The 25,139-nt window shown below is 38.0% G+C and overlaps 2 protein-coding genes and 2 long non-coding RNA genes across 5 annotated transcripts; 3 read left to right on the top strand and 1 right to left on the bottom strand.

The window, feature by feature from the left end:
* The first annotated feature begins 1,576 nt into the window (after positions 1 to 1,576).
* LOC117534064 lies at positions 1,577 to 24,594 on the top strand. 2 transcript variants are annotated; one of them, XM_034198100.1, is made up of 12 exons: positions 1,577 to 1,703; positions 2,393 to 2,597; positions 2,706 to 2,827; positions 3,513 to 3,714; positions 3,823 to 3,950; positions 17,460 to 17,661; positions 17,770 to 17,897; positions 18,596 to 18,797; positions 18,906 to 19,033; positions 22,276 to 22,477; positions 22,586 to 22,713; positions 24,270 to 24,594. In XM_034198100.1, exons 2-12 carry the CDS (start codon positions 2,539 to 2,541, stop codon positions 24,482 to 24,484), a joined length of 1,716 nt encoding a protein of 571 aa, XP_034053991.1. In that variant the 5' UTR covers positions 1,577 to 1,703; positions 2,393 to 2,538; the 3' UTR covers positions 24,485 to 24,594. The 2 variants fall into 2 exon arrangements, with proteins under 2 accessions (XP_034053991.1, XP_034053990.1); XM_034198099.1 differs by lacking the exons at positions 1,577 to 1,703; positions 2,393 to 2,597; positions 2,706 to 2,827; positions 3,513 to 3,714; positions 3,823 to 3,950 and adding an exon at positions 16,193 to 17,130.
* LOC117534065 (spermatid perinuclear RNA-binding protein-like) lies at positions 8,033 to 10,675 on the bottom strand. The gene is made up of 5 exons (XM_034198101.1): positions 10,497 to 10,675; positions 10,177 to 10,311; positions 9,489 to 9,629; positions 8,971 to 9,115; positions 8,033 to 8,203 (listed from the first exon to the last, which is right to left on the bottom strand). Exons 1-5 carry the CDS (start codon positions 10,635 to 10,637, stop codon positions 8,178 to 8,180), a joined length of 588 nt encoding a protein of 195 aa, XP_034053992.1. The 5' UTR covers positions 10,638 to 10,675; the 3' UTR covers positions 8,033 to 8,177.
* Positions 9,050 to 10,675, top strand: LOC117534066. Its single transcript, XR_004567148.1, has 3 exons — positions 9,050 to 9,146; positions 9,521 to 9,665; positions 9,856 to 10,675. It is a non-coding gene; the product is annotated as an uncharacterized LOC117534066 (long non-coding RNA).
* Positions 13,540 to 15,609, top strand: LOC117534067. Its single transcript, XR_004567149.1, has 2 exons — positions 13,540 to 13,590; positions 15,133 to 15,609. It is a non-coding gene; the product is annotated as an uncharacterized LOC117534067 (long non-coding RNA).
* Positions 24,595 to 25,139: the final 545 nt, after the last annotated feature.

The following is a 25,139-nucleotide window of genomic DNA, read 5'->3' as shown; positions in this document are numbered from 1 at the left end:
GGAAAGTGACACTTTTGTACCCTTCACCTGCAAAAGGTTACTTAAAGGGACATGTAGCAACCAGGACAAGGGTTAATATGAGTAAATACCTATACAATACATTCAAATAGACACAAAACAACTGCTGAAAGAAACAAAAAAACGTAAACATCAATAAATAGACATAGAATAACACATAAGCTAAAAAACACAGTAGTTAAACAGTGTTACTTTATACGGAATGTTTGGAATTCTGGAGAAAGAGTTCTGCTCCGGAATGTTCACAACATATGACCATGGAACTCTGCTGGATCTCCATTCCAACCGAGGACTCTCAGCTGGTCATTACACACAAACCTGCTGGAGAGAAAGCATTAGTACACCTACAGAGAGAACAAATTCAAACTATGAACACTAAAATGTCTTCTAGACAACACCTGATTGCTCAGATGGAGCTTGTACAAAGCCTGTCCAAACTCACCCCGGAGGAGAGGAAGGTAGAGGTCAGAAGACAAATGTATGTGGAGCTGAAGGAAGTGGAGATGGAGCGCAGACAAAATGCTGCTCTGGAGACCCTGGCAAATAGCGAGAGGGACAGAGAAGAGACTCCAAGAGTTCCAAAAAGTCTCAAGAGTGCCAACATGGAGAAGGACAGGAAGAGGCAGAAGGCCCCTGAGACAAGAAGGCAAAACCAGTTGAAGCAAGAGAGGCTTCAGTGGCAACAGGTGATACTGGAGGGAGTCAAAACCCCCACCCACCATTTCATTGCTCTGAATGAAGAGCAAGAGAAGAGGCGAGAGGAGGCTGACAGCCTGACCCCCCACCTGAAGTCACCTGAGACCAGAAATACAACTCTGTACAACAACTGGGTTGCAAAGGAAGAAATGGACAGTGAGCCTGTCGTTGATAACTCCACCTATCTCCTTTATGCTGAGAAACTAAAGCCAACGTTTGATGGTATGTCTCATCAAGGTTTAGAGGGTTACTTTAGAAATTGTATCTGTAACAATAACTACTTACATGTCAAATCATTTCAAAATGTATTGTAACACTGTAATCCTGCTAGTAATCTCTATTTATATTTAAATGTAACAGCAATCTGATTACAATTCTTTAAATGTAATTTTAATCGAACACAGTTACCTTTTTGTTTGTATCTTGATAAGGTAATCTCGTTACATGTAATCCATTACTCCTCAAGCTTGTGTGTCATATTCCCCTAGAGTGGCCTTGTTTTTAATTTGTTATTAACATGTAGGTCAACTTTTATCTTCTTTCATCTGAAGGAAAAGCAGATGAGGTCAAAGAAAGTGTACAGTCCATGCAGAAGGGCATACTCTCAGTTGGACACTGGGTTGGAAAGTACCAGCAGAACCATGAGAAGAAGCGGGAGAAACGCCGGCTAAATACACAGGCTCAATACGAGCAATATGTCGCCTCCAAGAGCCATGGCCCCCAGAACACCGTGCTGAACGACCTGTTGGACTGGTCCGTCTGCTAAAAACAACAGCTTTAAATCCAGATTCAGACCAATTTCATTTTAGTGTTATTGTTATTGACCTTGTTTCTTTGTTTTCTTTATTGTTTTCTCTTTAGTAAACAAGTGTTGGAAAAGAAGAATGTCTTCAAGAACTGCATTGGAAAGGAAGAAAAGGACAGTAGTCCTGTCATTGATTCCTCCAACTATCTCCTCTATGCTGAGAAACTAAAGCCAAAGTCTGATGGTATGTCTCATCAGGGTTGGGAGGGATACTTTTGTAATCTGTTACAATAACTATTTACACTTAAGCAAATCTAATCAGTTTGATTTTGAGTATCAAAATATAAAAGGAATATAACCTGATTGCTTTCCGTTAGTTTTGGATTACATCAAAACGAAGTGCAATGCAAATGAAAACAAGAGAAAGTAAATTAAAATAAGATGATTTGTACTTAAGTGTATGTAGCAATGTAACCTTAGAAAGAGAAACGAAATATTTCATATAAAACATTTAGTAACACTAATAGCTTACAAATGCTGTTTAAAAAACCTTAATACATGAATAATCAAAAGCATCGACTGTATTTTGTTTCATAAATCAGGAGCCGACCTACTGCATTAAAAAATATATGTATTTAAAATAAAGAAGAATTAAAGTAGTCTATATACCATGAAGAAAATGTATTCAGAACGGCTATAATATATAAATCTTTATTTCAAAGTGTAATGTCACACTGTAATCTTGCTAGTTTATTTTATTTTTTTAAATGTAACAGTTATCTGAAAACGTATTTTTCAAATACAGTTACCCTCTTTTTTTTCTTTTTGTAATTTCGCTACTCCTCAAGCCTGTGTGTCATATTCCTCTACAGTGGCCTTGTTTTAAATGTTGAATTCACAGGCAACTAAACGTGTATCTTCTCTTGTCTGAAGGAAAAGCAGATGAGGTCAAAGAGAGCCTGCAGTCCATGCAGAAGGACATACTCTCAGTTGGACACTGGGTTGGAAAGTACCAGCAGAACCATGAGAAGAAGCGGGGGAGAAACGCCGGCTAAATACACAGGCTCAATACGAGCAATATGTCGCCTCTCAAGAGCCATGGCCCCCAGAACACCGTGCTGAACAACCTGTTGGACTGGTCCGTCTGCTAAAAACAACAGCTTTAAATCCAGATTCAGACCAATTTCATTTTAGTGTTATTGTTATTGACCTTGTTTCTTTGTTTTCTTTATTGTTTTCTCTTTAGTAAACAAGTGTTGGAAAAGAAGAATGTCTTCAAGAACTGCATTGGAAAGGAAGAAAAGGACAGTAGTCCTGTCATTGATTCCTCCAACTATCTCCTCTATGCTGAGAAGCCAAAGTCTGATGGTATGTCTCATCAGGGTTGGGAGGGATACTTTTGTAATCTGTTACAATAACTAGTTACACTTAAGCAAATCTAATCAGTTTGATTTTGAGTATCAAAATATAAAAGGAATATAACCTGATTGCTTTCCGTTAGTTTTGGATTACGTCAAAACGAAGTGCAATGCAAATGAAAACAAGAGAAAGTAAATTAAAATAAGATGATTTGTACTTAAGTGTATGTAGCAATGTAACCTTAGAAAGAGAAACGAAATATTTCATATAAAACATTTAGTAACACTAATAGCTTACAAATTCTGTTTAAAAAACCTTAATACATGAATAATCAAAAGCATCGACTGTATTTTGTTTCATAAATCAGGAGCCGACCTACTGCATTAAAAAATATATGTATTTAAAATAAAGAATAATTAAAGTAGTCTATATACCATGAAGAAAATGTATTCAGAACGGCTATATAAATCTTTATTTCAAAGTGTAATGTCACACTGTAATCTTGCTAGTTTTTTTTAATTTTTTTAAATGTAACAGTTATATGAAAACGTATTTTTCAAATACAGTTACCCTCTTTTTTTTCTTTTTGTAATTTCGCTACTCCTCAAGCCTGTGTGTCATATTCCTCTACAGTGGCCTTGTTTTAAATGTTTAATTCACAGGCAACTAAACGTGTATCTTCTCTTGTCTGAAGGAAAAGCAGATGAGGTCAAAGAGAGCCTGCAGTCCATGCAAAAGGACATACTCTCAGTTGGACACTGGGTTGGAAAGTACCAGCAGAACCATGAGAAGAAGCGGGAGAAACGCCGGCTAAATACACAGGCTCAATACGAGCAATATGTCGCCTCCAAGAGCCATGGCCCCCAGAACACCGTGCTGAACGACCTGTTGGACTGGTCCGTCTGCTAAAAACAACAGCTTTAAATCCAGATTCAGACCAATTTCATTTTAGTGTTATTGTTATTGACCTTGTTTCTTTGTTTTCTTTATTGTTTTCTCTTTAGTAAACAAGTGTTGGGAAAGAAGAATGTCTTCAAGAACTGCATTGGAAAGGAAGGAAAAGACAGTAGTCCTGTCATTGATTCCTCCAACTATCTCCTCTATGCTGAGAAACTAAAGCCAAAGTCTGATGGTATGTCTCATCAGGGTTGGGAGGGATACTTTTGTAATCTGTTACAATAACTATTTACACTTAAGAAAATCTAATCAGTTTGATTTTGAGTATAAAAATATAAAAGGAATATAACCTGATTGCTTTCCATTAGTTTTGGATTACGTCAAAACGAAGTGCAATGCAAATGAAACAAGAGAAAGTCAATTAAAATAAGATGATTTGTACTTAAGTGTATGTAGCAATGTAACCTTAGAAAGAGAAACGAAATATTTCATATAAAACATTTAGTAACACTAATAGCTTACAAATGCTGTTTAAAAAACCTTAATACATGAATAATCAAAAGCATCGACTGTATTTTGTTTCATAAATCAGGAGCCGACCTACTGCATTAAAAAATATATGTATTTAAAATAAAGAAGAATTAAAGTAGTCTATATACCATGAAGAAAATGTATTCAGAACGGCTATAATATATCAATCTTTATTTCAAAGTGTAATGTCACACTGTAATCTTGCTAGTTTATTTTATTTTTTTAAATGTAACAGTTATCTGAAAACGTATTTTTCAAATACAGTTACCTTCTTTTTTTTTTTTTTGTAATTTCGCTACATGTATTACTCCTCAAGCCTGTGTGTCATATTCCTCTACAGTGGCCTTGTTTTAAATGTTTAATTCACAGGCAACTAAACGTGTATCTTCTCTTGTCTGAAGGAAAAGCAGATGAGGTCAAAGAGAGCCTGCAGTCCATGCAGAAGGACAGACTCTCAGTTGGACACTGGGTTGGAAAGTACCAGCAGAACCATGAGAAGAAGCGGGAGAAACGCCGGCTAAATACACAGGCTCAATACGAGCAATATGTCGCCTCCAAGAGCCATGGCCCCCAGAACACCGTGCTGAACGATCTGTTGGACTGGTCCGTCTGCTAAAAACAACAGCTTTAAATCCAGATTCAGACCAATTTCATTTTAGTGTTATTGTTATTGAAGAAGCTGGAGAATTGTTGTTTCTTAAGTAAAAATGTGTTCATTTTAAAACATCAAGTTGATCTGTCTATTCTCTTACAAACATGTTGGTTAAGATGTGTTGACTTTTCTACAACACACACAAGTTACCACATATTATCATATTGGAATTATGCATTTGAAACATGTTGTCTATTGTTTTAGCAAGCCAAGGCACCTAGGCTATAGTGCACGTGCACACACACACACAATGGTTGTATTATTGAGTACATTTAGTTTCAGTAGTTAAACAGAAGAAATGATGGCCATACACAACTTGACTGCAGAGGAATAACAGACCACATGAGTAAGCCATTTGTCAGTTTAGGCTAAAACACAAACATTTGAAGTGAAAACAAAAGTATACTATTTCGTTTTTTTGAAAATGCCCGTCAAGCTATTTGGGTTAACAGCTGAGTTTTTTGTTATTGTTTTATAGTAGACCCATTAGCCCACACACAACACACACTCCCGTGTAGCATACCTCGGGCGTTGTTCTCCACTGCGAATTTAAGGCTTTTTTTTTTTTTTAAATGAAGAGAATAACTGAAGAGAGGACAAGACATGTCTAGCCTTATCATAATACACTTGTTTATCTACCAAACCACCTGCCATGAAGCTATGTGGCGCATCCCCCTGGGTTTACAAATTACTGAAAATTGAAAAGGTTTTGACAGTATCTTCATAGCGTAGTGAGGATTGGTCTTCTACCCTAAGGTTATGGGTTCACTCCCCACCTGGAATCTTTTTTGTTTTTTTCTTCATTAAGTTGTCTTTTATTGTGTCTTGAAAGAAAGTGTTTTTCATGAAGACCCTTGGCTGTCAGAGCACCAAATCAGTCTCGATTGAAACAAAGTTGTTAGGGAGAAATAGTAAAAGCATTTGATAAGCTTTTTAACTTCTGTATGCCTAAAAGTGCTTTGTGTTCAAGGTTGGAGGTGACCTTGTTTAATCAAACAGAAAAGCAGTTGAATATTTAAAGAAAGGTTTTCAACAGTGACTTTGAAGTCTGTTTGATAAGTATAATCTAAAACCACCCAGTCCCTGTGTCTGTTAAGTACAATTGTATGATCATAAATTGAGAGCTGTAATTAAGTCCAGCAAAATGAGAATATGAAGCTTAGAGTCTGCACTCAATAGGATTTTTTTAATTGTTAATGTGTGCTGTTTCCATACGGTAGTCCAGCACAACACCACCTTCACCTAAAGTAATATTTACAATATTCCAACAATGTCCCCAAAAACAAATCTCTATGATTTTGTTGTAATAATATATATATTTATAGTGAATAACAATATAATTTAAATGTATATATATATATAAATAACAGTGAAAACAAACAAATTCAATCCAGGTATGATTAAGCATTTCAAAATAATGTCATGCATTTTGTTTTCTTTAGTTTTGGATACAATAGAATGACATACAGAGAGTGTGATGTGTCAAGTCAGGCTTCTCACAATGTGCTGCTTTAATTTTCACCCTGATGACAAACAAGGGTTCAATAATTCAGCCCCCCCCCCCCCCCCCCCCCCCCCCACCATACCGAGTGTGTAACAAATAGAGGCCGAGTCAATACAAATTGCCAAAACCTGATGACAACACAATTTGAAATACTTTCATCTTGACCTTTTCCTCGTCCATTGTCATTTCATTTTACGGTTATCATTTTTGACCTCATTTGTCTTTTGGACAGTAATAATAGGGACAGGTGGACTACTTGAAAAGCAAAAGCCATGAAAAAAGGGTTGTTTAGAACAGAAATAGACATTTCCGTGGTGCTTTGTTTCAGTTCTTATTTGTCAAACACACAGTATTTGGTTGCTGTATTAATGCTAAATTAAACTAGTTATGGATATAATGTAAAACATGTACTATCGACCCAAATAGTAAATGCAATACCTGCAGAGTAAAAAGATTTGGATACAAATTGAAAAGTTATTCTTAATTAATTTCAGCATGACACAGGTTATGTATTGCACAGGTACAGCAGATATCATCCTGCAATAACTTCATCATTTATATTCAAGGACAACATTGCAGAGTGATTCATTGCAGCGCTGTGCAGGTGATACATGGAGCACTTTTTTCAAATCTATTTTGAGTTACAGCATTTTTGACTGGATAGTAATAAAAAAAGACATAATTGCAAAGCTCTCGACTTTAAACTGAATTATGCCAGGGATATAACATTAGCCCCGCTTCACCTAAAGCTAATGCTGAAATTATTGGAAACATAATGGAAGCAAGAAGGTAAAAATCATAAAACAACATGTTTTTAAGTTTCTAGGCTGCATGATAGGCCTTGTGTTTATGCTTTTTTAATTAGATAAAAGCTTGTATCTGTTCTATTTATTACAATGTGATCATAAAATAATATTAAAATCAAGGATAAGATTTAGCTTTCATGTTTTAGATATAAACCTATCAGATCTGGCAGCTTACACCAAAATCACATGCCTCAATAACCCTGAATAACCAAGAAGTAAGAATAACCTTCATGACTATAATCTATTAAATTACATTTTATATTGTCCAGTAAGCTTTTATATTATGATATACAAGAGGCTGTGGAAACAATTACATCAGATTTGGTGATCAATTACAGTACCTCAATATTTATACTTTGGTTTGTCATTTTGGTAATCTAAGAAACAGGTGGAAGGGACTTCAGTGAGGCTCATAGCATTTTTATACTATTGTTTAAATACGTGTCAGTTTGGTGTGTGTGCCTCTCACAGGGCGATGAGTATCAAAATGCCCCCGGGTACAAGTGACTGATATTTGTCATTGAATGAGGAGCCAGAGAGCTGAATTATTGAAGTCTTGTTTTTCATCAACCTGAAATTAAAGTAACACACACACACACACACGCACACACACACACACACACACACACACACACACACACACACACACACACACACACACACACACACACACACACACACACGCACGCACACACACACACACACACACACACACACACACACACACACACACACACACACACACACACACACACACACACACACACAAACAATCACAGTCATTCACTCTAGCAAATTACTTCTGAAAACCTGCGTGAGGCACAAAGTCCAAAATGAAAGTCCAACCTATTACCTCAGGGTGTGTGCGTGTGTTCACTTGATTGTGTGTTTGTGTTTATTACACTGCATCATATTTATCAATTTACTCTACCTGATATAAAATCGACAGAGTTAACTGGACCTTATTCCCTAAAATGACCTTGTCCTGGTCGGCCCCTGAGGAAGATAAAATATTGCATCACCAAAAATAGACATTTTAAGGACAAAGCAAATGACCGGAATGTGTATTTATGATAGGATCAAACATACCATTAGGCTGGTAAAGAAGCAACCATTAATTTACAAGTCATTATGGCTCCTAACTGGATTTATGCAAGCCAATTTATCAGACATTATCTGCATTAAACATGCATGTATCTGCTGTAATCTGTGGTGAAGTGTGGCTTATTCAAGGACCTTCGATGCCACCTAGAGGGCGATTAAGAGACGACAAAGATCTTAACTGTTAGTGTATGAACTGACTACATTGAAGCTTACATGTTCTGTCTTCATTGAGGGACGCCTATGACGGGCTGAAAAAGCTATACATATTATTGAAAGTTCAGCACTATTTTTTTTATTACTACCGAATTTTATTACATATTTTATTTATTTTGTATTTATTTTTTCCATTCTATTTCTATGTAAACACTGCAGTGTTTTCCTATATTTTTTATTATTTCTAATATTTAATGTTATTTGTTATGTATGCACCATGACATCAAGTCAAATTCCTCGTACGTGTAAACCTACCTGGTAATAAACCGGTTTCTGATTCTGATAACTGATAATTAATACAATTCTGATCAGAAATCAAAAGAAAAAGACAATAATTTACGGGTATTTGAAATGATTTGTATATTAGAACAATGCACCAACATAAAGAAAATACCATCAGTACGAATAGCTGTAATCTTTCATATCTCACATAAGATCTCACTACCTGGAGTGACATATCCTGGTGCGGCGGCGCTGACGAAGGCTCCTCTCGCGAGGGCTGCTCTTCCTCTTCTTCGGGCGACCTGAGCTGCTACTGCTGAGGCGGCGGCGGCGGCCGCCAGGACTCCTTTTGTCTGGACAAAGACATGCTGTTTACAAACCAGCATGCACACAGGCTCAGTGAGTACTCAGGATGAAACATGTCGATCTGATAACGGTGTGATAAACTGTGATCTGATAACGTATGGATCCCAGTGCCACTGATAACTGATGAGTGAACAAAGTGGGAATAATTGCTCCACAGAATAAAAAGACGTTTAAACGTTATCATCTTTAAAGCTGCATGGACAGTTTGGCTCATGAGAAAGACTGCTACAGGTTGTATTGATCATAGGTTTGATACTGTTTGCTTTACAGCCCCATATGGAAGCAGTGTCTGGTATGTAGTGTGTATGTGTGTGTGTGTGTGTGTGTGTGTGTGTGTGTGTGTGTGTGTGTGTGTGTGTGTGTGTGTTTCCTTACCTGAGGCAATATCTTCTTTTTCTTGTTTACAGCTGCATTTGGACCAGAGAAGAGTTTTTCTAGAGCCGCTAGAGCAGCACTGGCCTTTGCTACTTTTTTATTGGGGCCTGCCCCACGAAACTTCTGTGCATCAACCTCCACCTGACACGAACACACACAAACACACACATAAAGAAGGTAACATATTCATCAAATATGCTTTAAGACTACTTATGGACAAAAGGAACATTTTGCATTTTGTGCATCTGGTTAAAATAATTGTATAGTTTTATTATCACTTCTATTAGTGGTTTCGCCATATAATACAGCTTTAACAAAACTAACAATTGCACAATCAATCTGTTCAAAACCCATGTTTTTTTTTCAGTCATGACTTACTCAGCCAGTGAGTCTGGCTGAACAGGACGGCTTGTTTAGCGAGGCCCTGCTGTCAGGCAGCCTTGCTAATCAATCAGCGGAGCGATGGAGCGGCCAGGCATGTCGGAAAACAACACACCCCACAGAGAACAGGCCTGCTCCATGAACCAAGCTGACTGATTGACACAACCGGAGATCAGCCTGCTTCTGAGTGTGTGTGTGTGTGCCCGGTTATGTTTCTCCCCATGGCTAAATGGCATGTGCATAAAGAAATATACTCTCTTACACATATACATGTTTAATATCTTTTCATAGGCACTGTGAAGCTCACCTCCATAACAAAGCGTTTGTCGTGACTGCCTCCACTTTCAGAGATGAGTTCGTATTTGAGGCCTCGTCTCTTTTCGTTTAGCTCCATGACGGGGTTCTTCCCACTCGCCGTCAGTATCGGACCCTGAGTTCGCACCTGGGGAGATAATTAAAGTCTTATCATTTAAAAGTATAGTGTATTAGAAAGCAAACAGTGGAGACTGAGCATGATCATGACAACACAAGTGTTTATTTGTAATAGTTAGAAATGAACATTCCGAGACATGAAAAAGCATTTGAGTGTGTGCAATTTTGTATCAACCCTTGTTTCTCAATCCTCACCTCCAGTGCGTTGGAATTGTCCGAGGTGTGTGTTGGGTTATTGCTCGTGTGTGATGACGTCTCGCTCTTCCCCTCCCCGACCGACTTCTCGTCTGAACTCATGGGGTCCAGGTCTGAGTCGAACCCTGTTGGGTAGCCCATCGCCTGGAGAACCTAGAGAGGGAGCAGCATGATCAAATAAAAAAGTAGGCGAGGAGATTTTTTAACAACTTGTGTTTTACCGCTATTCAATATATATATATATATATCAATATATTTTAGTTTGTTGTTTTTGTACATTTTGAAATCAACATTGTCTCACTACTGTACTTATACACAATCAAGATAGTGTTATCAGTGGGCTTAGAGTGTGTGTAAAATAGTTTAGCACACTTAATGGAATGAGAACATAATTCCACAGAGACATTAATGTCCCTTTGTGGGTGACTATGTTTTGAACAGACTTTATTGGCATAATTATCCATGAAGGTAGAGAGCTGCTAACAAGGGCAATAAGAATGAAAGTGCATGGACACATCTTTAAATGTGTTAATGACTACATTCTAACAAGCGAGCAACTGCAGTACTGACACGGCATAGTTTAATTTAAGTCACACAATGCTTAAATTAAAGCCATTACAATAGACTGGCAACACAGACTAAAGTCGTATGAGTCTACTGGAAGTCTATTCAGCAGACAGAGCAGCCAAACAATATGAGCGTAGAAGAGGATAGAAGAATGACACCTTCTTTGACTCAAATGGGTGATTGTGTTATAGCTGCTGAACCAGCCAATGCAGAGGGGGGAGAGAAAGTGAGGGAGAGAGGGGGAGATCAAAAGGTGAACACACTAGAGAAAGAACGTGAGTGAGTGAGAAGGAGAATGGAAAAGGGGGAGAAAGAGCCTTTTATGGGAATGGAGCGGAGAGAGGATTATCCTGGCTCTGTGCTCTGGAGAGCCTCTTTGTTCACAACCACTTTGGGATTACATGGATTTGCCCCACCTCCACACACACACACACACACACACACACACACACACACACACACACACACACACACACACACACACACACACACACACACACACACACACACACACACACACACACACACACACACACACACACACACACACACACACACACACCAGGGTTTCCGTTAGCCGGTAATTACCGGTTTTTAGCTGGTAAAATGTATTAAAAACCAGTAAATTCAAAACCTGCCGGTCAAAATGTCTGGTAATAATTAGGGATGCTCCGATAGATCGGCCGCCGGTCCTTATCGGCCGATATTCACTGTTAATAGTTTGATCGGTGCTCTCTATAAAGGCCGATCAGGAGAGCTGGATCTGATCGATATGGACATAAACGCGAGTGAAGTATAACCAGACGCGAGAGAGAGATCAGATCAGCTGCTGAGTCTGATGGAGACACGCAGCTCTGCATAATCACCTGAAGCCCCGCCCTCTGTTTAGCTGCATGAGAAACTGACGGGCTGTCAGAGAGAGAGGGAGGGAGAGGGGAAAAGAGAGCATCCGTTTCTCCCGTGTTATTATTCAAAGTTAATGTACACTTTTGAATAATGTACTTCATCTACTACAAGTAGTTTGTTTGAATGTAATAATTATGTTGTTTGTTGAATCATTTATTGAAAAATGAATCTGAATTTTTTCGATCTGTTACGATTATAGACTGAAGCAATATAAAAATGAGCCTGTGAACTGAGTTTTAAACTGAAGCATATCTGCTCATAGTCCGGTAATGACCTGCTAACGGAAACTCTGCTACACAACTCTTATTATTATTATTGAAATATGACCGGTAAGTTTCAAATGTATCCGGTAAAATAAATTCTGCCCGGACATTTGACCGGCGAGAACAAATCCTAGCGGAAACCCTGACACACACACACACACACACACACACACACACACACACACACACACACACACACACACACACACACACACACACACACACACACACACACACACACAAACACACACACACACACACACACACACACACACACACACACACACACACACACACACACACACACACACACACACACACACACAGACAGAAACATGTTTATAGATGTACAGGTTTGGCTGCAAGAGTTTTGTCATTTAGCTTTTTTCCATTAAAGGTCTCCTATTGTACTGTTTTTCATCAATATATAACAGGTCTCAGATATATATACAAAACATGTCTCTGAAGTGTTTGGCTCCAAATACCAAACAGATCATTGTAGCATCCCATAATCCTCTCTGTTTCAGCCCTGTTTTAAAAGTGCTGATTCTATAATAACAAATTTTAAAAAGGTAGAAATAAACAATTCTCAAATATAAACATCTCAAAATACAAATAGAAATAAACTAGAGAGTAAGATATATAATATATATTTTGATGTAGCCCTGGTTTCTATAGTATTTTAAACATGCAAAGTAATAAGCCAAACAGTGTAGGGTTACTCCACACAGTGTACAACTTATGTGTTTTCCCAACAAGAAATATTCTCACTTTCAAACAGAAACATAGCCCCCCCCTTCCTTCTATCGCCTCTCTTCTTTTAGTCACACTTTTTTTTAAACTGTTGCCTTTTCAACTCTCATTTTTTATTTATTTGTCTGCCTCTTTCTTTATCTTACTCAGCCCTTTATCACTGGATGTCTTTGTCTTTTTATTCATTCGTTCTGCTTTCTCTTCCTGTGTGTCATTCCTTCTCTCTTTCTTGCCCCTTAGCCGCAGTGTCCTTGAGAAAGCAGTGACTTTGCCAGTGAGCGCATCTCTCTCTCTCTCTCTCTCTCTCTCTCTCTCTCTCTCTCTCTCTCTCTCTCTCTCTCTCTCTCTCTCTCTCTCTCTCTCTCTACTCTCTCTCTCTCTCTCTTTCCCAGCAACCTAACAGAAGTGTAGTACCGCCGTTTGGCCACATCTAATATTTTCCTCTGAGTCCGGCGCACTTCACTTAAAATGCCCAATCACGTTGAGTTATTTCAAATGTATCATTTTTCATCTGTCCATCAAATATCCTAACTGCCATTTCACCTCTGGCTGCTGTGGAGACTGGATGTGTCAGCGGAGGAGAGTCTAACACTAAGTTAATACAGGTAAGTTATACACAAACAACACATTTTTAACAAAGTGAGCAGATATACTGTCATAATGTGAGCAAGCTAGGGGTCTAAATAAATATGTTTTAACTTAAATAAATATTTGTTGCCAATGTTGAACAGCTAAATATTGTTTGAATTTAGCTGCCTGGATGACAATTATTTTCCTTCAGGCCGTTCTTCTTCTTTTTTATTATATTTATTTTAACTTAATGTAGCTTACACTCTTTTCTGTGACCGTCATTCTTCAATCGGCATTATATTGATAGCATTAGCAGGCTAATCTAAATGTAATCTAGCTACTTTGGCTAGGTTTCATTGTTCGGCCAGACGTGGCGGGAAATTAAGTGCGAGTGAGAAGACTGACAGGCTGCGTTAATATACAGTCTCTTACAGTGCAAATAAGTAACTCAGCACGAAGGTTATTTATTAGTAGTAAGTGTACACTACAGTTGACCTGTTTCTGACTAAAAACACCAGCCACTACTCTATACTTGCAAATATTATATTGTGTAGAAGGGAGATTTCATATCTGCCTCTTGTCGCTACGGCAGTTGTGTATGTGAGACGCAGCGTCACTCACGCACTGCACGTCAGGCCTTCCCTTCCGATGATTTGATTGGTCGGAAGGGAAGGGCCAGCGAGCTTTCCTTCCAACCATTCAAATCGTTGGAAGGGAATGACTCTGAAAAGTCTTAAGAGCTGTGTTGATCATCAGATTTAGCATGCAAAACTAGAAGTGTTCCCCCCCCCCCCGTGGTTCTATTAAGCATATGAGCAGGGGTTACATTGACCATAGGACGATGCTCTGACGTCATCACCCTCGCAAAGTTAAAAAAAACTATATGTTAAAACTTTACTTTACAGATCTCTGTGACCGGATACAGTTTTTCAGCTTAGTGAAAGTGTGTCTGCTCCGATCAGGGGCAGGTGATGATTCAATCGTTTACAGTAAAATGTACAGCATATTGGCCATAATCTCGCAGCCCTACAAATGTACTGAGATTTCCACACAAATGTTCTTTAGCAAGTGTGCAGAGCAATTTTGATTTAAAATATAAATGTGAAGGTTGGATATTTGTAAACATTTTTGTGTATACATAAATAATTCAAGATGTAAATGAATTCCAATTTATCTATAGTACTTTCTATTTTTATTTTGTCATTTGGTGGTATCAATGTGTGCATTTGATACAGATAACGGAGCAGTTGCTTTGGGCCTCATATACATACAGCATAGCCCTTAAGGTCAAATCATGAGATCCCAAACCTCCACACAGAGCCCCCCCACATATCAAATCCCAATGTAACCCCTGCATATGAGTCAATATCAGCTTAAGATATGAAAATAAACTCCTCAGCCTCTGTATTAAATGGGGTGTAATTAGTTTAAGAATTTAATTAAATATAGAGTTTCTGTCAATAATGAATGTACATTTTAACAACTTATTAGTTTTGTATTTCACATGATGATTTGGAACCTCTTGTTTTGGAGACTCTTTTTCTGAAACATTGAATGCTTTTTTTTTCTTGTTACAGGTTTATGCAGATATTAAAAGCTGATTGCCACAGCGGGCCTCCGTGAAGCAGGTAGAATAGCTGAGTGTTCCAGCAGTGGGCTACAATGGAACATGTTACGTCAAACTTTGATTGCCGCTCATGTGGTATCACTCTGAAAACTGTTAAGAGCTATGTAGATCATCAGATTTTGCATAGACATGAAGCAAACACGTACTACCCATGTTGCTTCATAGACTGCAAACAAAAATTCATGAAGTACACTGCCTTAAAATCTCATGTATATCGTTCTCATAACAGACGTGTTTCACAGGTAGATGATTCACATAGATCATTTGTATGTGAGGATGTTAATTGTAAGAAGCAATGCACAGATTTACAAGATCTTCTTGCACACCTTAACCCTCCGGTATCATTCGATTGGACTACGCAAATTAGTCATTCGAGACAAAAATGTCCACTGCAAAAGACTTTGATAAAAACATTATATAAAAAGGTTTTTTTCGCAACTTTTTTGGTTTCAATCTTTAAAGCAACTTCCGCCCTAATAGAAAATACCAAAAATGTAATCATTCTCAGGATTTTAACCCTTTAAATGCCATTTTGAAAACATGAAACTGCTGTTTTTTTTCATGATGAAAACAGAGAAAATGAGTTATTTTCCCAAAAATACATATCTGGGGACTGGCTCTTTTTTTTTTATAACAGTCTTGGATATGTCAAAGATGAGCAACAACATTTATTTTTTTGCATTATTAGTTTTTGCACAAAATCAGATTGAACAAAAAAGTTACATATTAGTCATTCGGGACAAAAATGTCCACTTCCAAAAACTGTTCTAAAATGACAACAGATTAATATTTAAAAAAACTTTTTGGGGTTAAATCTTTCAATCAACTTCAGTCCTGATCAAAAATACCAATTGTTAAATTATGTTCAGGATTTTAACCCTTGAATTGCCAGTTTGAAAACATGAATTTGCGTTTTCTATGAAAAACATGCACAAAAAGGCAGTTATTTTCCATATAATAAATGTTGGGGGGGTCGGCTTTTTTTTTTTTTTTATCAAAGTCTTGGGTATGTCAAAGATTAGCAACAACATTTATTTTTTTGCATTATTAGTTAGACATGTAACAACCAGGACAAGGGTTAATATGAGTAAATACCTACTGTATACAATACATTCAAATAGACACAAAACAACTGCTGAAAGAAACAAAAAAAACGTAAACATCAATAAATAGACATAGAATAACACATAAGCTAAAAAACACAGTAGTTAAACAGTGTTACTTTATACGGAATGTTTGGAATTCTGGAGAAAGAGTTCTGCTCCGGAATGTTCACAACATATGACCATGGAACTCTGCTGGATCTCCATTCCAACCGAGGACTCTCACCTGGTCATTACACACAAACCTGCTGGAGAGAAAGCATTAGTACACCTACATAGAGAACAAATTCAAACTATGAACACTAAAATGTCTTCTAGACATCACCTGATTGCTCAGATGGAGCTTGTACAAAGCCTGTCCAAACTCACCCCGGAGGAGAGGAAGGTAGAGGTCAGAAGACAAATGTATGTGGAGCTGAAGGAAGTGGAGATGGAGCGCAGACAAAATGCTGCTCTGGAGACCCTGGCAAATAGCGAGAGGGACAGAGAAGAGACTCCAAGAGTTCCAAAAAGTCTCAAGAGTGCCAACATGGAGAAGGACAGGAAGAGGCAGAAGGCCCCTGAGACAAGAAGGCAAAACCAGTTGAAGCAAGAGAGGCTTCAGTGGCAACAGGTGATACTGGAGGGAGTCAAAACCCCCACCCACCATTTCATTGCTCTGAATGAAGAGCAAGAGAAGAGGCGAGAGGAGGCTGACAGCCTGACCCCCCACCTGAAGTCACCTGAGACCAGAAATACAACTCTGTACAACAACTGGGTTGCAAAGGAAGAAATGGACAGTGAGCCTGTCGTTGATAACTCCACCTATCTCCTTTATGCTGAGAAACTAAAGCCAACGATTGATGGTATGTCTCATCAAGGTTTAGAGGGTTACTTTAGAAATTGTATCTGTAACAATAACTACTTACATGTCAAATCATTTCAAAATGTATTGTAACACTGTAATCCTGCTAGTAATCTCTATTTATATTTAAATGTAACAGCAATCTGATTACAATTCTTTAAATGTAATTTTAATCGAACACAGTTACCTTTTTGTTTGTATCTTGATAAGGTAATCTCGTTACATGTAATCCATTACTCCTCAAGCTTGTGTGTCATATTCCCCTAGAGTTGCCTTGTTTGTAATTTGTTATTAACATGTAGGTCAACTTTTATCTTCTTTCATCTGAAGGAAAAGCAGATGAGGTCAAAGAGAGCCTGCAGTCCATGCAGAAGGACATACTCTCAGTTGGACACTGGGTTGGAAAGTACCGGCAGAACCATGAGAAGAAGCGGGAGAAACGCCGGCTAAATACACAGGCTCAATACGAGCAATACGTCGCCTCCAAGAGCCATGGCCCCCAGAACACCGTGCTGAACGACCTGTTGGACTGGTCCGTCTGCTAAAAACAACAGCTTTAAATCCAGATTCAGACCAATTTCATTTTAGTGTTATTGTTATTGACCTTGTTTCTTTGTTTTCTTTATTGTTTTCTCTTTAGTAAACAAGTGTTGGGAAAGAAGAATGTCTTCAAGAACTGCATTGGAAAGGAAGAAAAGGACAGTAGTCCTGTCATTGATTCCTCCAACTATCTCCTCTATGCTGAGAAACTAAAGCCAAAGTCTGATGGTATGTCTCATCAGGGTTGGGAGGGATACTTTTGTAATCTGTTACAATAACTATTTACACTTAAGCAAATCTAATCAGTTTGATTTTGAGTATCAAAATATAAAAGGAATATAACCTGATTGCTTTCCGTTAGTTTTGGATTACGTCAAAACGAAGTGCAATGCAAATGAAAACAAGAGAAAGTCAATTAAAATAAGATGATTTGTACTTAAGTGTATGTAGCAATGTAACCTTAGAAAGAGAAACGAAATATTTCATATAAAACATTTAGTAACACTAATAGCTTACAAATGCTGTTTAAAAAACCTTAATACATGAATAATCAAAAGCATCGACTGTATTTTGTTTCATAAATCAGGAGCCGACCTACTGCATTAAAAAATATATGTATTTAAAATAAAGAAGAATTAAAGTAGTCTATATACCATGAAGAAAATGTATTCAGAACGGCTATAATATATAAATCTTTATTTCAAAGTGTAATGTCACACTGTAATCTTGCTAGTTTATTTTATTTTTTTAAATGTAACAGTTATATGAAAACGTATTTTTCAAATACAGTTACCTTCTTTTTTTTATTTTTGTAATTTCGCTACATGTATTACTCCTCAAGCCTGTGTGTCATATTCCTCTACAGTGGCCTTGTTTTAAATGTTTAATTCACAGGCAACTAAACATGTATCTTCTCTTGTCTGAAGGAAAAGCAGATGAGGTCAAAGAGAGCCTGCAGTCCATGCAGAAGGACATACTCTCAGTTGGACACTGGGTTGGAAAGTACCAGCAGAACCATGAGAAGAAGCGGGAGAAACGCCGGCTAAATACACAGGCTCAATACGAGCAATATGTCGCCTCCAAGAGCCATGGCCCCCAGAACACCGTGCTGAACGACCTGTTGGACTGGTCCGTCTGCTAAAAACAACAGCTTTAAATCCAGATTCAGACCAATTTAATTTTAGTGTTATTGTTATTGACCTTGTTTCTTTGTTTTCTTTATTGTTTTCTCTTTAGTAAACAAGTGTTGGGAAAGAAGAATGTCTTCAAGAACTGCATTGGAAAGGAAGAAAAGGACAGTAGTCCTGTCATTGATTCCTCCAACTATCTCCTCTATGCTGAGAAACTAAAGCCAAAGTCTGATGGTATGTCTCATCAGGGTTGGGAGGGATACTTTTGTAATCTGTTACAATAACTAGTTACACTTAAGCAAATCTAATCAGTTTGATTTTGAGTATCAAAATATAAAAGGAATATAACCTGATTGCTTTCCGTTAGTTTTGGATTACGTCAAAACGAAGTGCAATGCAAATGAAAACAAGAGAAAGTAAATTAAAATAAGATGATTTGTACTTAAGTGTATGTAGCAATGTAACCTTAGAAAGAGAAACAAAATATTTCATATAAAACATTTAGTAACACTAATAGCTTACAAATGCTGTTTAATGCAGTAGGTCGGCTCCTGATTGATGAAACAAAATACAGTCGATGCTTTTGATTATTCATGTATTAAGGTTTTTTAACACTAGAACCGCCAACGGGTACATTTTACCCGCAGCTGTTTTTTGATTGTATGTAGGCCTAACTTTTTTTCAATAACATATTAAAGTCTCCCAGTCCGTGACTTTTCCTGAAAGTGTGTTATGTAGCACCCTCTGTTGTTAACAATTGTCAATATGAAGTCAGATTGAAAAATCCGCCAAAACAAATGCCATTTATACCTATATCCGCCAGCGGGTAATATTTACCTCATAGCGTAAACATGACGTGTTGCTATAGCAACGCCTTTTGTCTAATGCGGTTCCTTATAGATAGAGAGATAGATTGAGAGATAGATATATGGATAGAGAGAGATAGACAGATAGATAGTTCTCATTCATAACACTCCGTTCGATGTCTCACTATGGGATGCGCCTCATCGCGGAGCAAACAGAAGCATCAATCTCATTACGCCAATCCTGATTGGCTGGAGATCTTGACGTCAGCGTCAGGGAAATCACCCCCTATAAGTAGCTTGCGCCACAACGCATGCGCCATTCAAACACCTCTTCTCGCTTCAGAGCACATCTCTATAGTAGCCGGACAAGCTTAACGGTCCACAGACTGAACCCAAATATAACCATTTCGGTCGACGGGCGCTCGCCGGCTACTCGCCGGCTACTCCTTCTGCTTCGCAAGAAGACGGTAATACTAACGCCAGTTAGTATTAAAATCGACCTCGCCGTTCTTTCCCCGGAAAATAAGGTAAGGTTTTGATTTTTCTCAAGCTAAGCTACGCACCTGTTGCTAGCTAGCTTCCCCTTACTACCGACACCACGGTAGCGAGGACGCTTTTCTTTTTCTCTCTCACGGAGGAGAAAAGGATTAGAAGTATATTGACACACCAGTCAATATTCTTTGAGAACAAAGGACCCACACCGTCCCTTTTTCTCCGGATTAAGGACGGGTTGGTAACACTTTTTCTCTCAACGACGTACCTGTTACGAGCGGGTCCTCTCCACGCCACGAGGCGAACAAGATGGACGCCTCTCCCCCTCACACCAGAGGAGTCAGGGACTCGGAGGCTCGGTCATGCGGCTGGGTGATTCTCACGAACTTGGTGTAACATGAGCCAAAACAGTTCGATGCAGATTTTGAAAATAATTGTTCTCATTAGTATCAACCAGGTTCTAAATGAACTAGCCCTAGTAAAAGAAAAGTTCTGTATATGTTTTAAAACATATTTTTAGAGAGTTTTAATGAGTCATTGAACAAATAAATTCATTACCGTAACACATTTTCAATTGATGATAACTAAATATTTGAGTAAATGTTTGGCATTTTATTTTTTAACGTATGCTGCTGTCAATAGTCACAAGTAGTCACATAGTGTAATAATTCAGGTAAATATATAATAATTTTAGTTATTAACTTCATTACCGTAACACAATTTTATGTTCCACACATTGACTTTTACTGTGGTGTAAATTGTACAATTGATTGAAAAAAGACAATTTTAAAATATGAACAGACATACCAAACATTTCCTGTACAAAATGAAAATTTGAAGGTTTTCCATATTCCTATCAAAATATTAACTTATTAAGGAAGTGTTATGGTAATGAACAGAGCATGTCGGTAATGAAAAGCTTTTGTTATGGTAATGACCTTACATGGAGAAGAGATATACTATTGCTTTATAAATACTTTCGCTTTACGTATATATTCACACACACACAATTTTGAATTGCACCGTTACTTTTATATACTGTCTCTTTACACACACAATAGTAACGTAACGTTTGTTACATGATACATAATGTACCTGTATAAAATCACCGCTGCCGGCAGGGACATCGCTCCTTGCATGGTCTCTGCATATCCGACATCCTAGCTTCTTATCTTTAAGAAGGAGCCATGCATTTACTTGCAAAAATATTGCACCTGGTCCGTTGTCCAGCAGTCAGGTGCATCGCTTTGCCCGGTGTTGGTGGTGGCAGTTGCGCCAGCAGCAGCTAACGTTAGAGGCTCTGGAGGAGGCGGCGGAGCTAGTGCTAATGCTAATGCACTAGAACTTGGAGCAGGAGGATCAACCAAAGAAAGCTCCCCATCAGACACAATTTCCAACACAGGCACAGCATTCTCTGTATTTGAAGTTTCTTCTGGCGACAACCGCTGTCTTTTTGCACTTTTATTAATCCACGCTAACATTTTAGAAATGCTAATTTGTGACGTGACTTGCTTTCCTTCTCTCGGGGGCGTGCCTGCTCTGTTCTATCACTCTACATAGCCACCCACTGGGTGGGAGTTGCACTGCATAAACACAACACACGTGCATCTAGGTATGTAAATTGTAAAGCATTAAAACATGGTTTTACTAACAGTTTTCAGTATGTTGTTACTTCGGCATTATTATTATTATTATTATTATTATTTTGAAACGTGTATTACTATTAAATCACGGTCAAATAGGTTAATTTTGACAGTCGTTTCCACCACAGTATTTACATGGAGAAGATAAGCCCCGCCCCCCTCTCCAGCACGTTCTGTTTGAATGACAGGAGTAAACAGCTGACAGCCGCTGTGAAACTCCAGCGGTTAGAGCGATGAGAATGTCCGTTCGGCACCTCATGACGCATCTACTGAGTACCGGGCGGCTGTATATATATATATGGATGTATAATAAGAACGGCGGGAGAGTGTTGAGTACTGGCACGGTGCATGAGTACCGGAGTACCGCCAGCATGCCGGTACTGAGCAAGAAGTGCCGGTACTCCATGGGTCAGAACCAGAAGTGCCGGTACTGCGTACCGGTGAGTACCGGCCCAATTCCAGCACTGTCTACAGTGGCCTTGTTTTAAATGTTTAATTCACAGGCAACTAAACGTGTATCTTCTCTTGTCTGAAGGAAAAGCAGATGAGGTCAAAGAGAGCCTGCAGTCCATGCAGAAGGACATACTCTCAGTTGGACACTGGGTTGGAAAGTACCAGCAGAACCATGAGAAGAAGCGGGAGAAACGCCGGCTAAATACACAGGCTCAATACGAGCAATATGTCGCCTCCAAGAGCCATGGCCCCCAGAACACCGTGCTGAACGACCTGTTGGACTGGTCCGTCTGCTAAAAACAACAGCTTTAAATCCAGATTCAGACCAATTTCATTTTAGTGTTATTGTTATTGATATTGTTTCTTTGTTTTCTTTATTGTTTTCTCTTTAGTAAACAAGTGTTGGGAAAGAAGAATGTCTTCAAGAACTACATTGGAAAGGAAGAAAAGGAAAGTAGTCCTGTCATTGATTCCTCCAACTATCTCCTCTATGCTGAGAAACTAAAGCCAAAGTCTGATGGTATGTCTCATCAGGGTTGGGAGGGATACTTTTGTAATCTGTTACAATAACTATTTACACTTAAGCAAATCTAATCAGTTTGATTTTGAGTATCAAAATATAAAAGGAATATAACCTGATTGCTTTCCGTTAGTTTTGGATTACGTCAAAACGAAGTGCAATGCAAATGAAAACAAGAGAAAGTCAATTAAAATAAGATGATTTGTACTTAAGTGTATGTAGCAATGTAACCTTAGAAAGAGAAACGAAATATTTCATATAAAACATTTAGTAACACTAATAGCTTACAAATGCTGTTTAACACTAGAACTGCCAACGGGTACATTTTAACCGCAGCTGTTTTTTGATTGTATGTAGGCCTAACTTTTTTTCAATAACATATTAAAGTCTCCCAGTCCGTGACTTTTCCTGAAAGTGTGTTATGTAGCACCCTCTGTTGTTAACAATTGTCAATATGAAGTCAGATTGAAAAAGCCGCCAAAACAAATGCCATTTATACCTATATCCGCCAGCGGGTAATATTTACCTCATAGCGTAAACATGACGTGTTGCTATAGCAACGCCTTTTGTCTACTGCGGTTCCTTATAGATAGAGAGATAGATTGAGAGAGATAGATAGAGAGAGATAGACAGATAGAGATAGACAGATAGATAGTTATAGATAGTGTAACATCTTGGAGAATACAAGATCTTGGATGACTGAGCTCACGTTGAGGACGTAATGCATGTGTGCAGGTTACGTGCCAGTTGAATAAAGATGGACACTCGGAATGAGAGAAGTAGTCGCGTCGTCTGTTTATGTAGACAATTATATGTCCATAGAACAGAACATTAGAGATAGATCGGTAGATAGTTATAAATAGATAGAGAGAGAGATAGAGAGATTTGTACCTAAACAAAACACAAATCTAACACCAAGCGTTTAAATCAGCACTCTTAGCGATATTTTATACTTCATGCTATCTGCACAAACTATATCATTTGAAAAGCTGAGAGTCCACAGATTATATTGGTATAAATTTCATCCCTGTGCGATCAAAACTCACTGTTCTGTATGATAAATAAAAGAACATTGTACCTTGAAAATCAATAGCGGGTACATTTTACCCGTTGGCGGTTTTAGGTATACAGCGACCTCTGGCGGTTCTAGTGTTAAAAAACCTTAATACATGAATAATCAAAAGCATCGACTGTATTTTGTTTCATAAATCAGGAGCCGACCTACTGCATTAAAAAATATATGTATTTAAAATAAAGAAGAATTAAAGTAGTCTATATACCATGAAGAAAATGTATTCAGAACGGCTATAATATATAAATATTTATTTCAAAGTGTAATGTCACACTGTAATCTTGCTAGTTTATTTTATTTTATTTTTAAATGTAATAGTTATCTGAAAACGTATTTTTCAAATACAGTTACCTTCTTTTTTTTCTTTTTGTAATTTCGCTACATGTATTACTCCTCAAGCCTGTGTGTCATATTCCTCTACAGTGGCCTTGTTTTAAATGTTTAATTCACAGGCAACTAAACGTGTATCTTCTCTTGTCTGAAGGAAAAGCAGATGAGGTCAAAGAGAGCCTGCAGTCCATGCAGAAGGACATACTCTCAGTTGGACACTGGGTTGGAAAGTACCAGCAGAACCATGAGAAGAAGCGGGAGAAACGCCGGCTAAATACACAGGCTCAATACGAGCAATATGTCGCCTCCAAGAGCCATGGCCCCCAGAACACCGTGCTGAACGATCTGTTGGACTGGTCCGTCTGCTAAAAACAACAGCTTTAAATCCAGATTCAGACCAATTTCATTTTAGTGTTATTGTTATTGAAGAAGCTGGAGAATTGTTGTTTCTTAAGTAAAAATGTGTTCATTTTAAAACATCAAGTTGATCTGTCTATTCTCTTACAAACATGTTGGTTAAGATGTGTTGACTTTTCTACAACACACACAAGTTACCACATATTATCATATTGGAATTATGCATTTGAAACATGTTGTCTATTGTTTTAGCAAGCCAAGGCACCTAGGCTATAGTGCACGTGCACACACACACACACACACACACACATAATGGTTGTATTATTGAGTACATTTAGTTTCAGTAGTTAAACAGAAGAAATGATGGCCATACACAACTTGACTGCAGAGGAATAACAGACCACATGAGTAAGCCATTTGTCAGTTTAGGCTAAAACACAAACATTTGAAGTGAAAACAAAAGTATACTATTTCGTTTTTTTTGAAAATGCCCGTCAAGCTATTTGGGTTAACAGCTGAGTTTTTTTGTTATTGTTTTATAGTAGACCCATTAGCCCACACACAACACACACTGCCGTGTAGCATACCTCTGGCGTTGTTCTCCACTGCGAATTTAAGGCTTTTTTTTTTTTTTTTAAATGAAGAGAATAACTGAAGAGAGGACAAG

Source organism: Gymnodraco acuticeps, unplaced genomic scaffold (assembly GCF_902827175.1).
Source record: "Gymnodraco acuticeps unplaced genomic scaffold, fGymAcu1.1, whole genome shotgun sequence".
NCBI classification, from domain to species: domain Eukaryota; kingdom Metazoa; phylum Chordata; class Actinopteri; order Perciformes; family Bathydraconidae; genus Gymnodraco; species Gymnodraco acuticeps.
The sequence above is the reverse complement of the archived record's forward strand: the minus strand, read 5'-3'. Positions and strand labels throughout refer to the sequence as shown.

Bases quoted from the DNA above. Each gene is read 5' to 3' on its own strand.
- LOC117534065 (XM_034198101.1), bottom strand. From the start codon at position 10,637: ATGGGCTACCCAACAGGGTTCGACTCAGACCTGGACCCCATGAGTTCA. The intron at 10,312-10,496 runs GTGAGGATTGAG...TTATCTCCCCAG, and splicing joins ACAATTCCAACGCACTGGAG to GTGCGAACTCAGGGTCCGAT. The intron at 9,630-10,176 runs GTGAGCTTCACA...TGTTCGTGTCAG, and splicing joins ACAAACGCTTTGTTATGGAG to GTGGAGGTTGATGCACAGAA.
- LOC117534064 (XM_034198099.1), top strand. From the start codon at position 16,464: ATGACCATGGAACTCTGCTGGATCTCCATTCCAACCGAGGACTCTCAC. The intron at 17,131-17,459 runs GTATGTCTCATC...TTTCATCTGAAG, and splicing joins ACTAAAGCCAACGATTGATG to GAAAAGCAGATGAGGTCAAA. The intron at 19,034-22,275 runs GTATGTCTCATC...TCTTGTCTGAAG, and splicing joins ACTAAAGCCAAAGTCTGATG to GAAAAGCAGATGAGGTCAAA.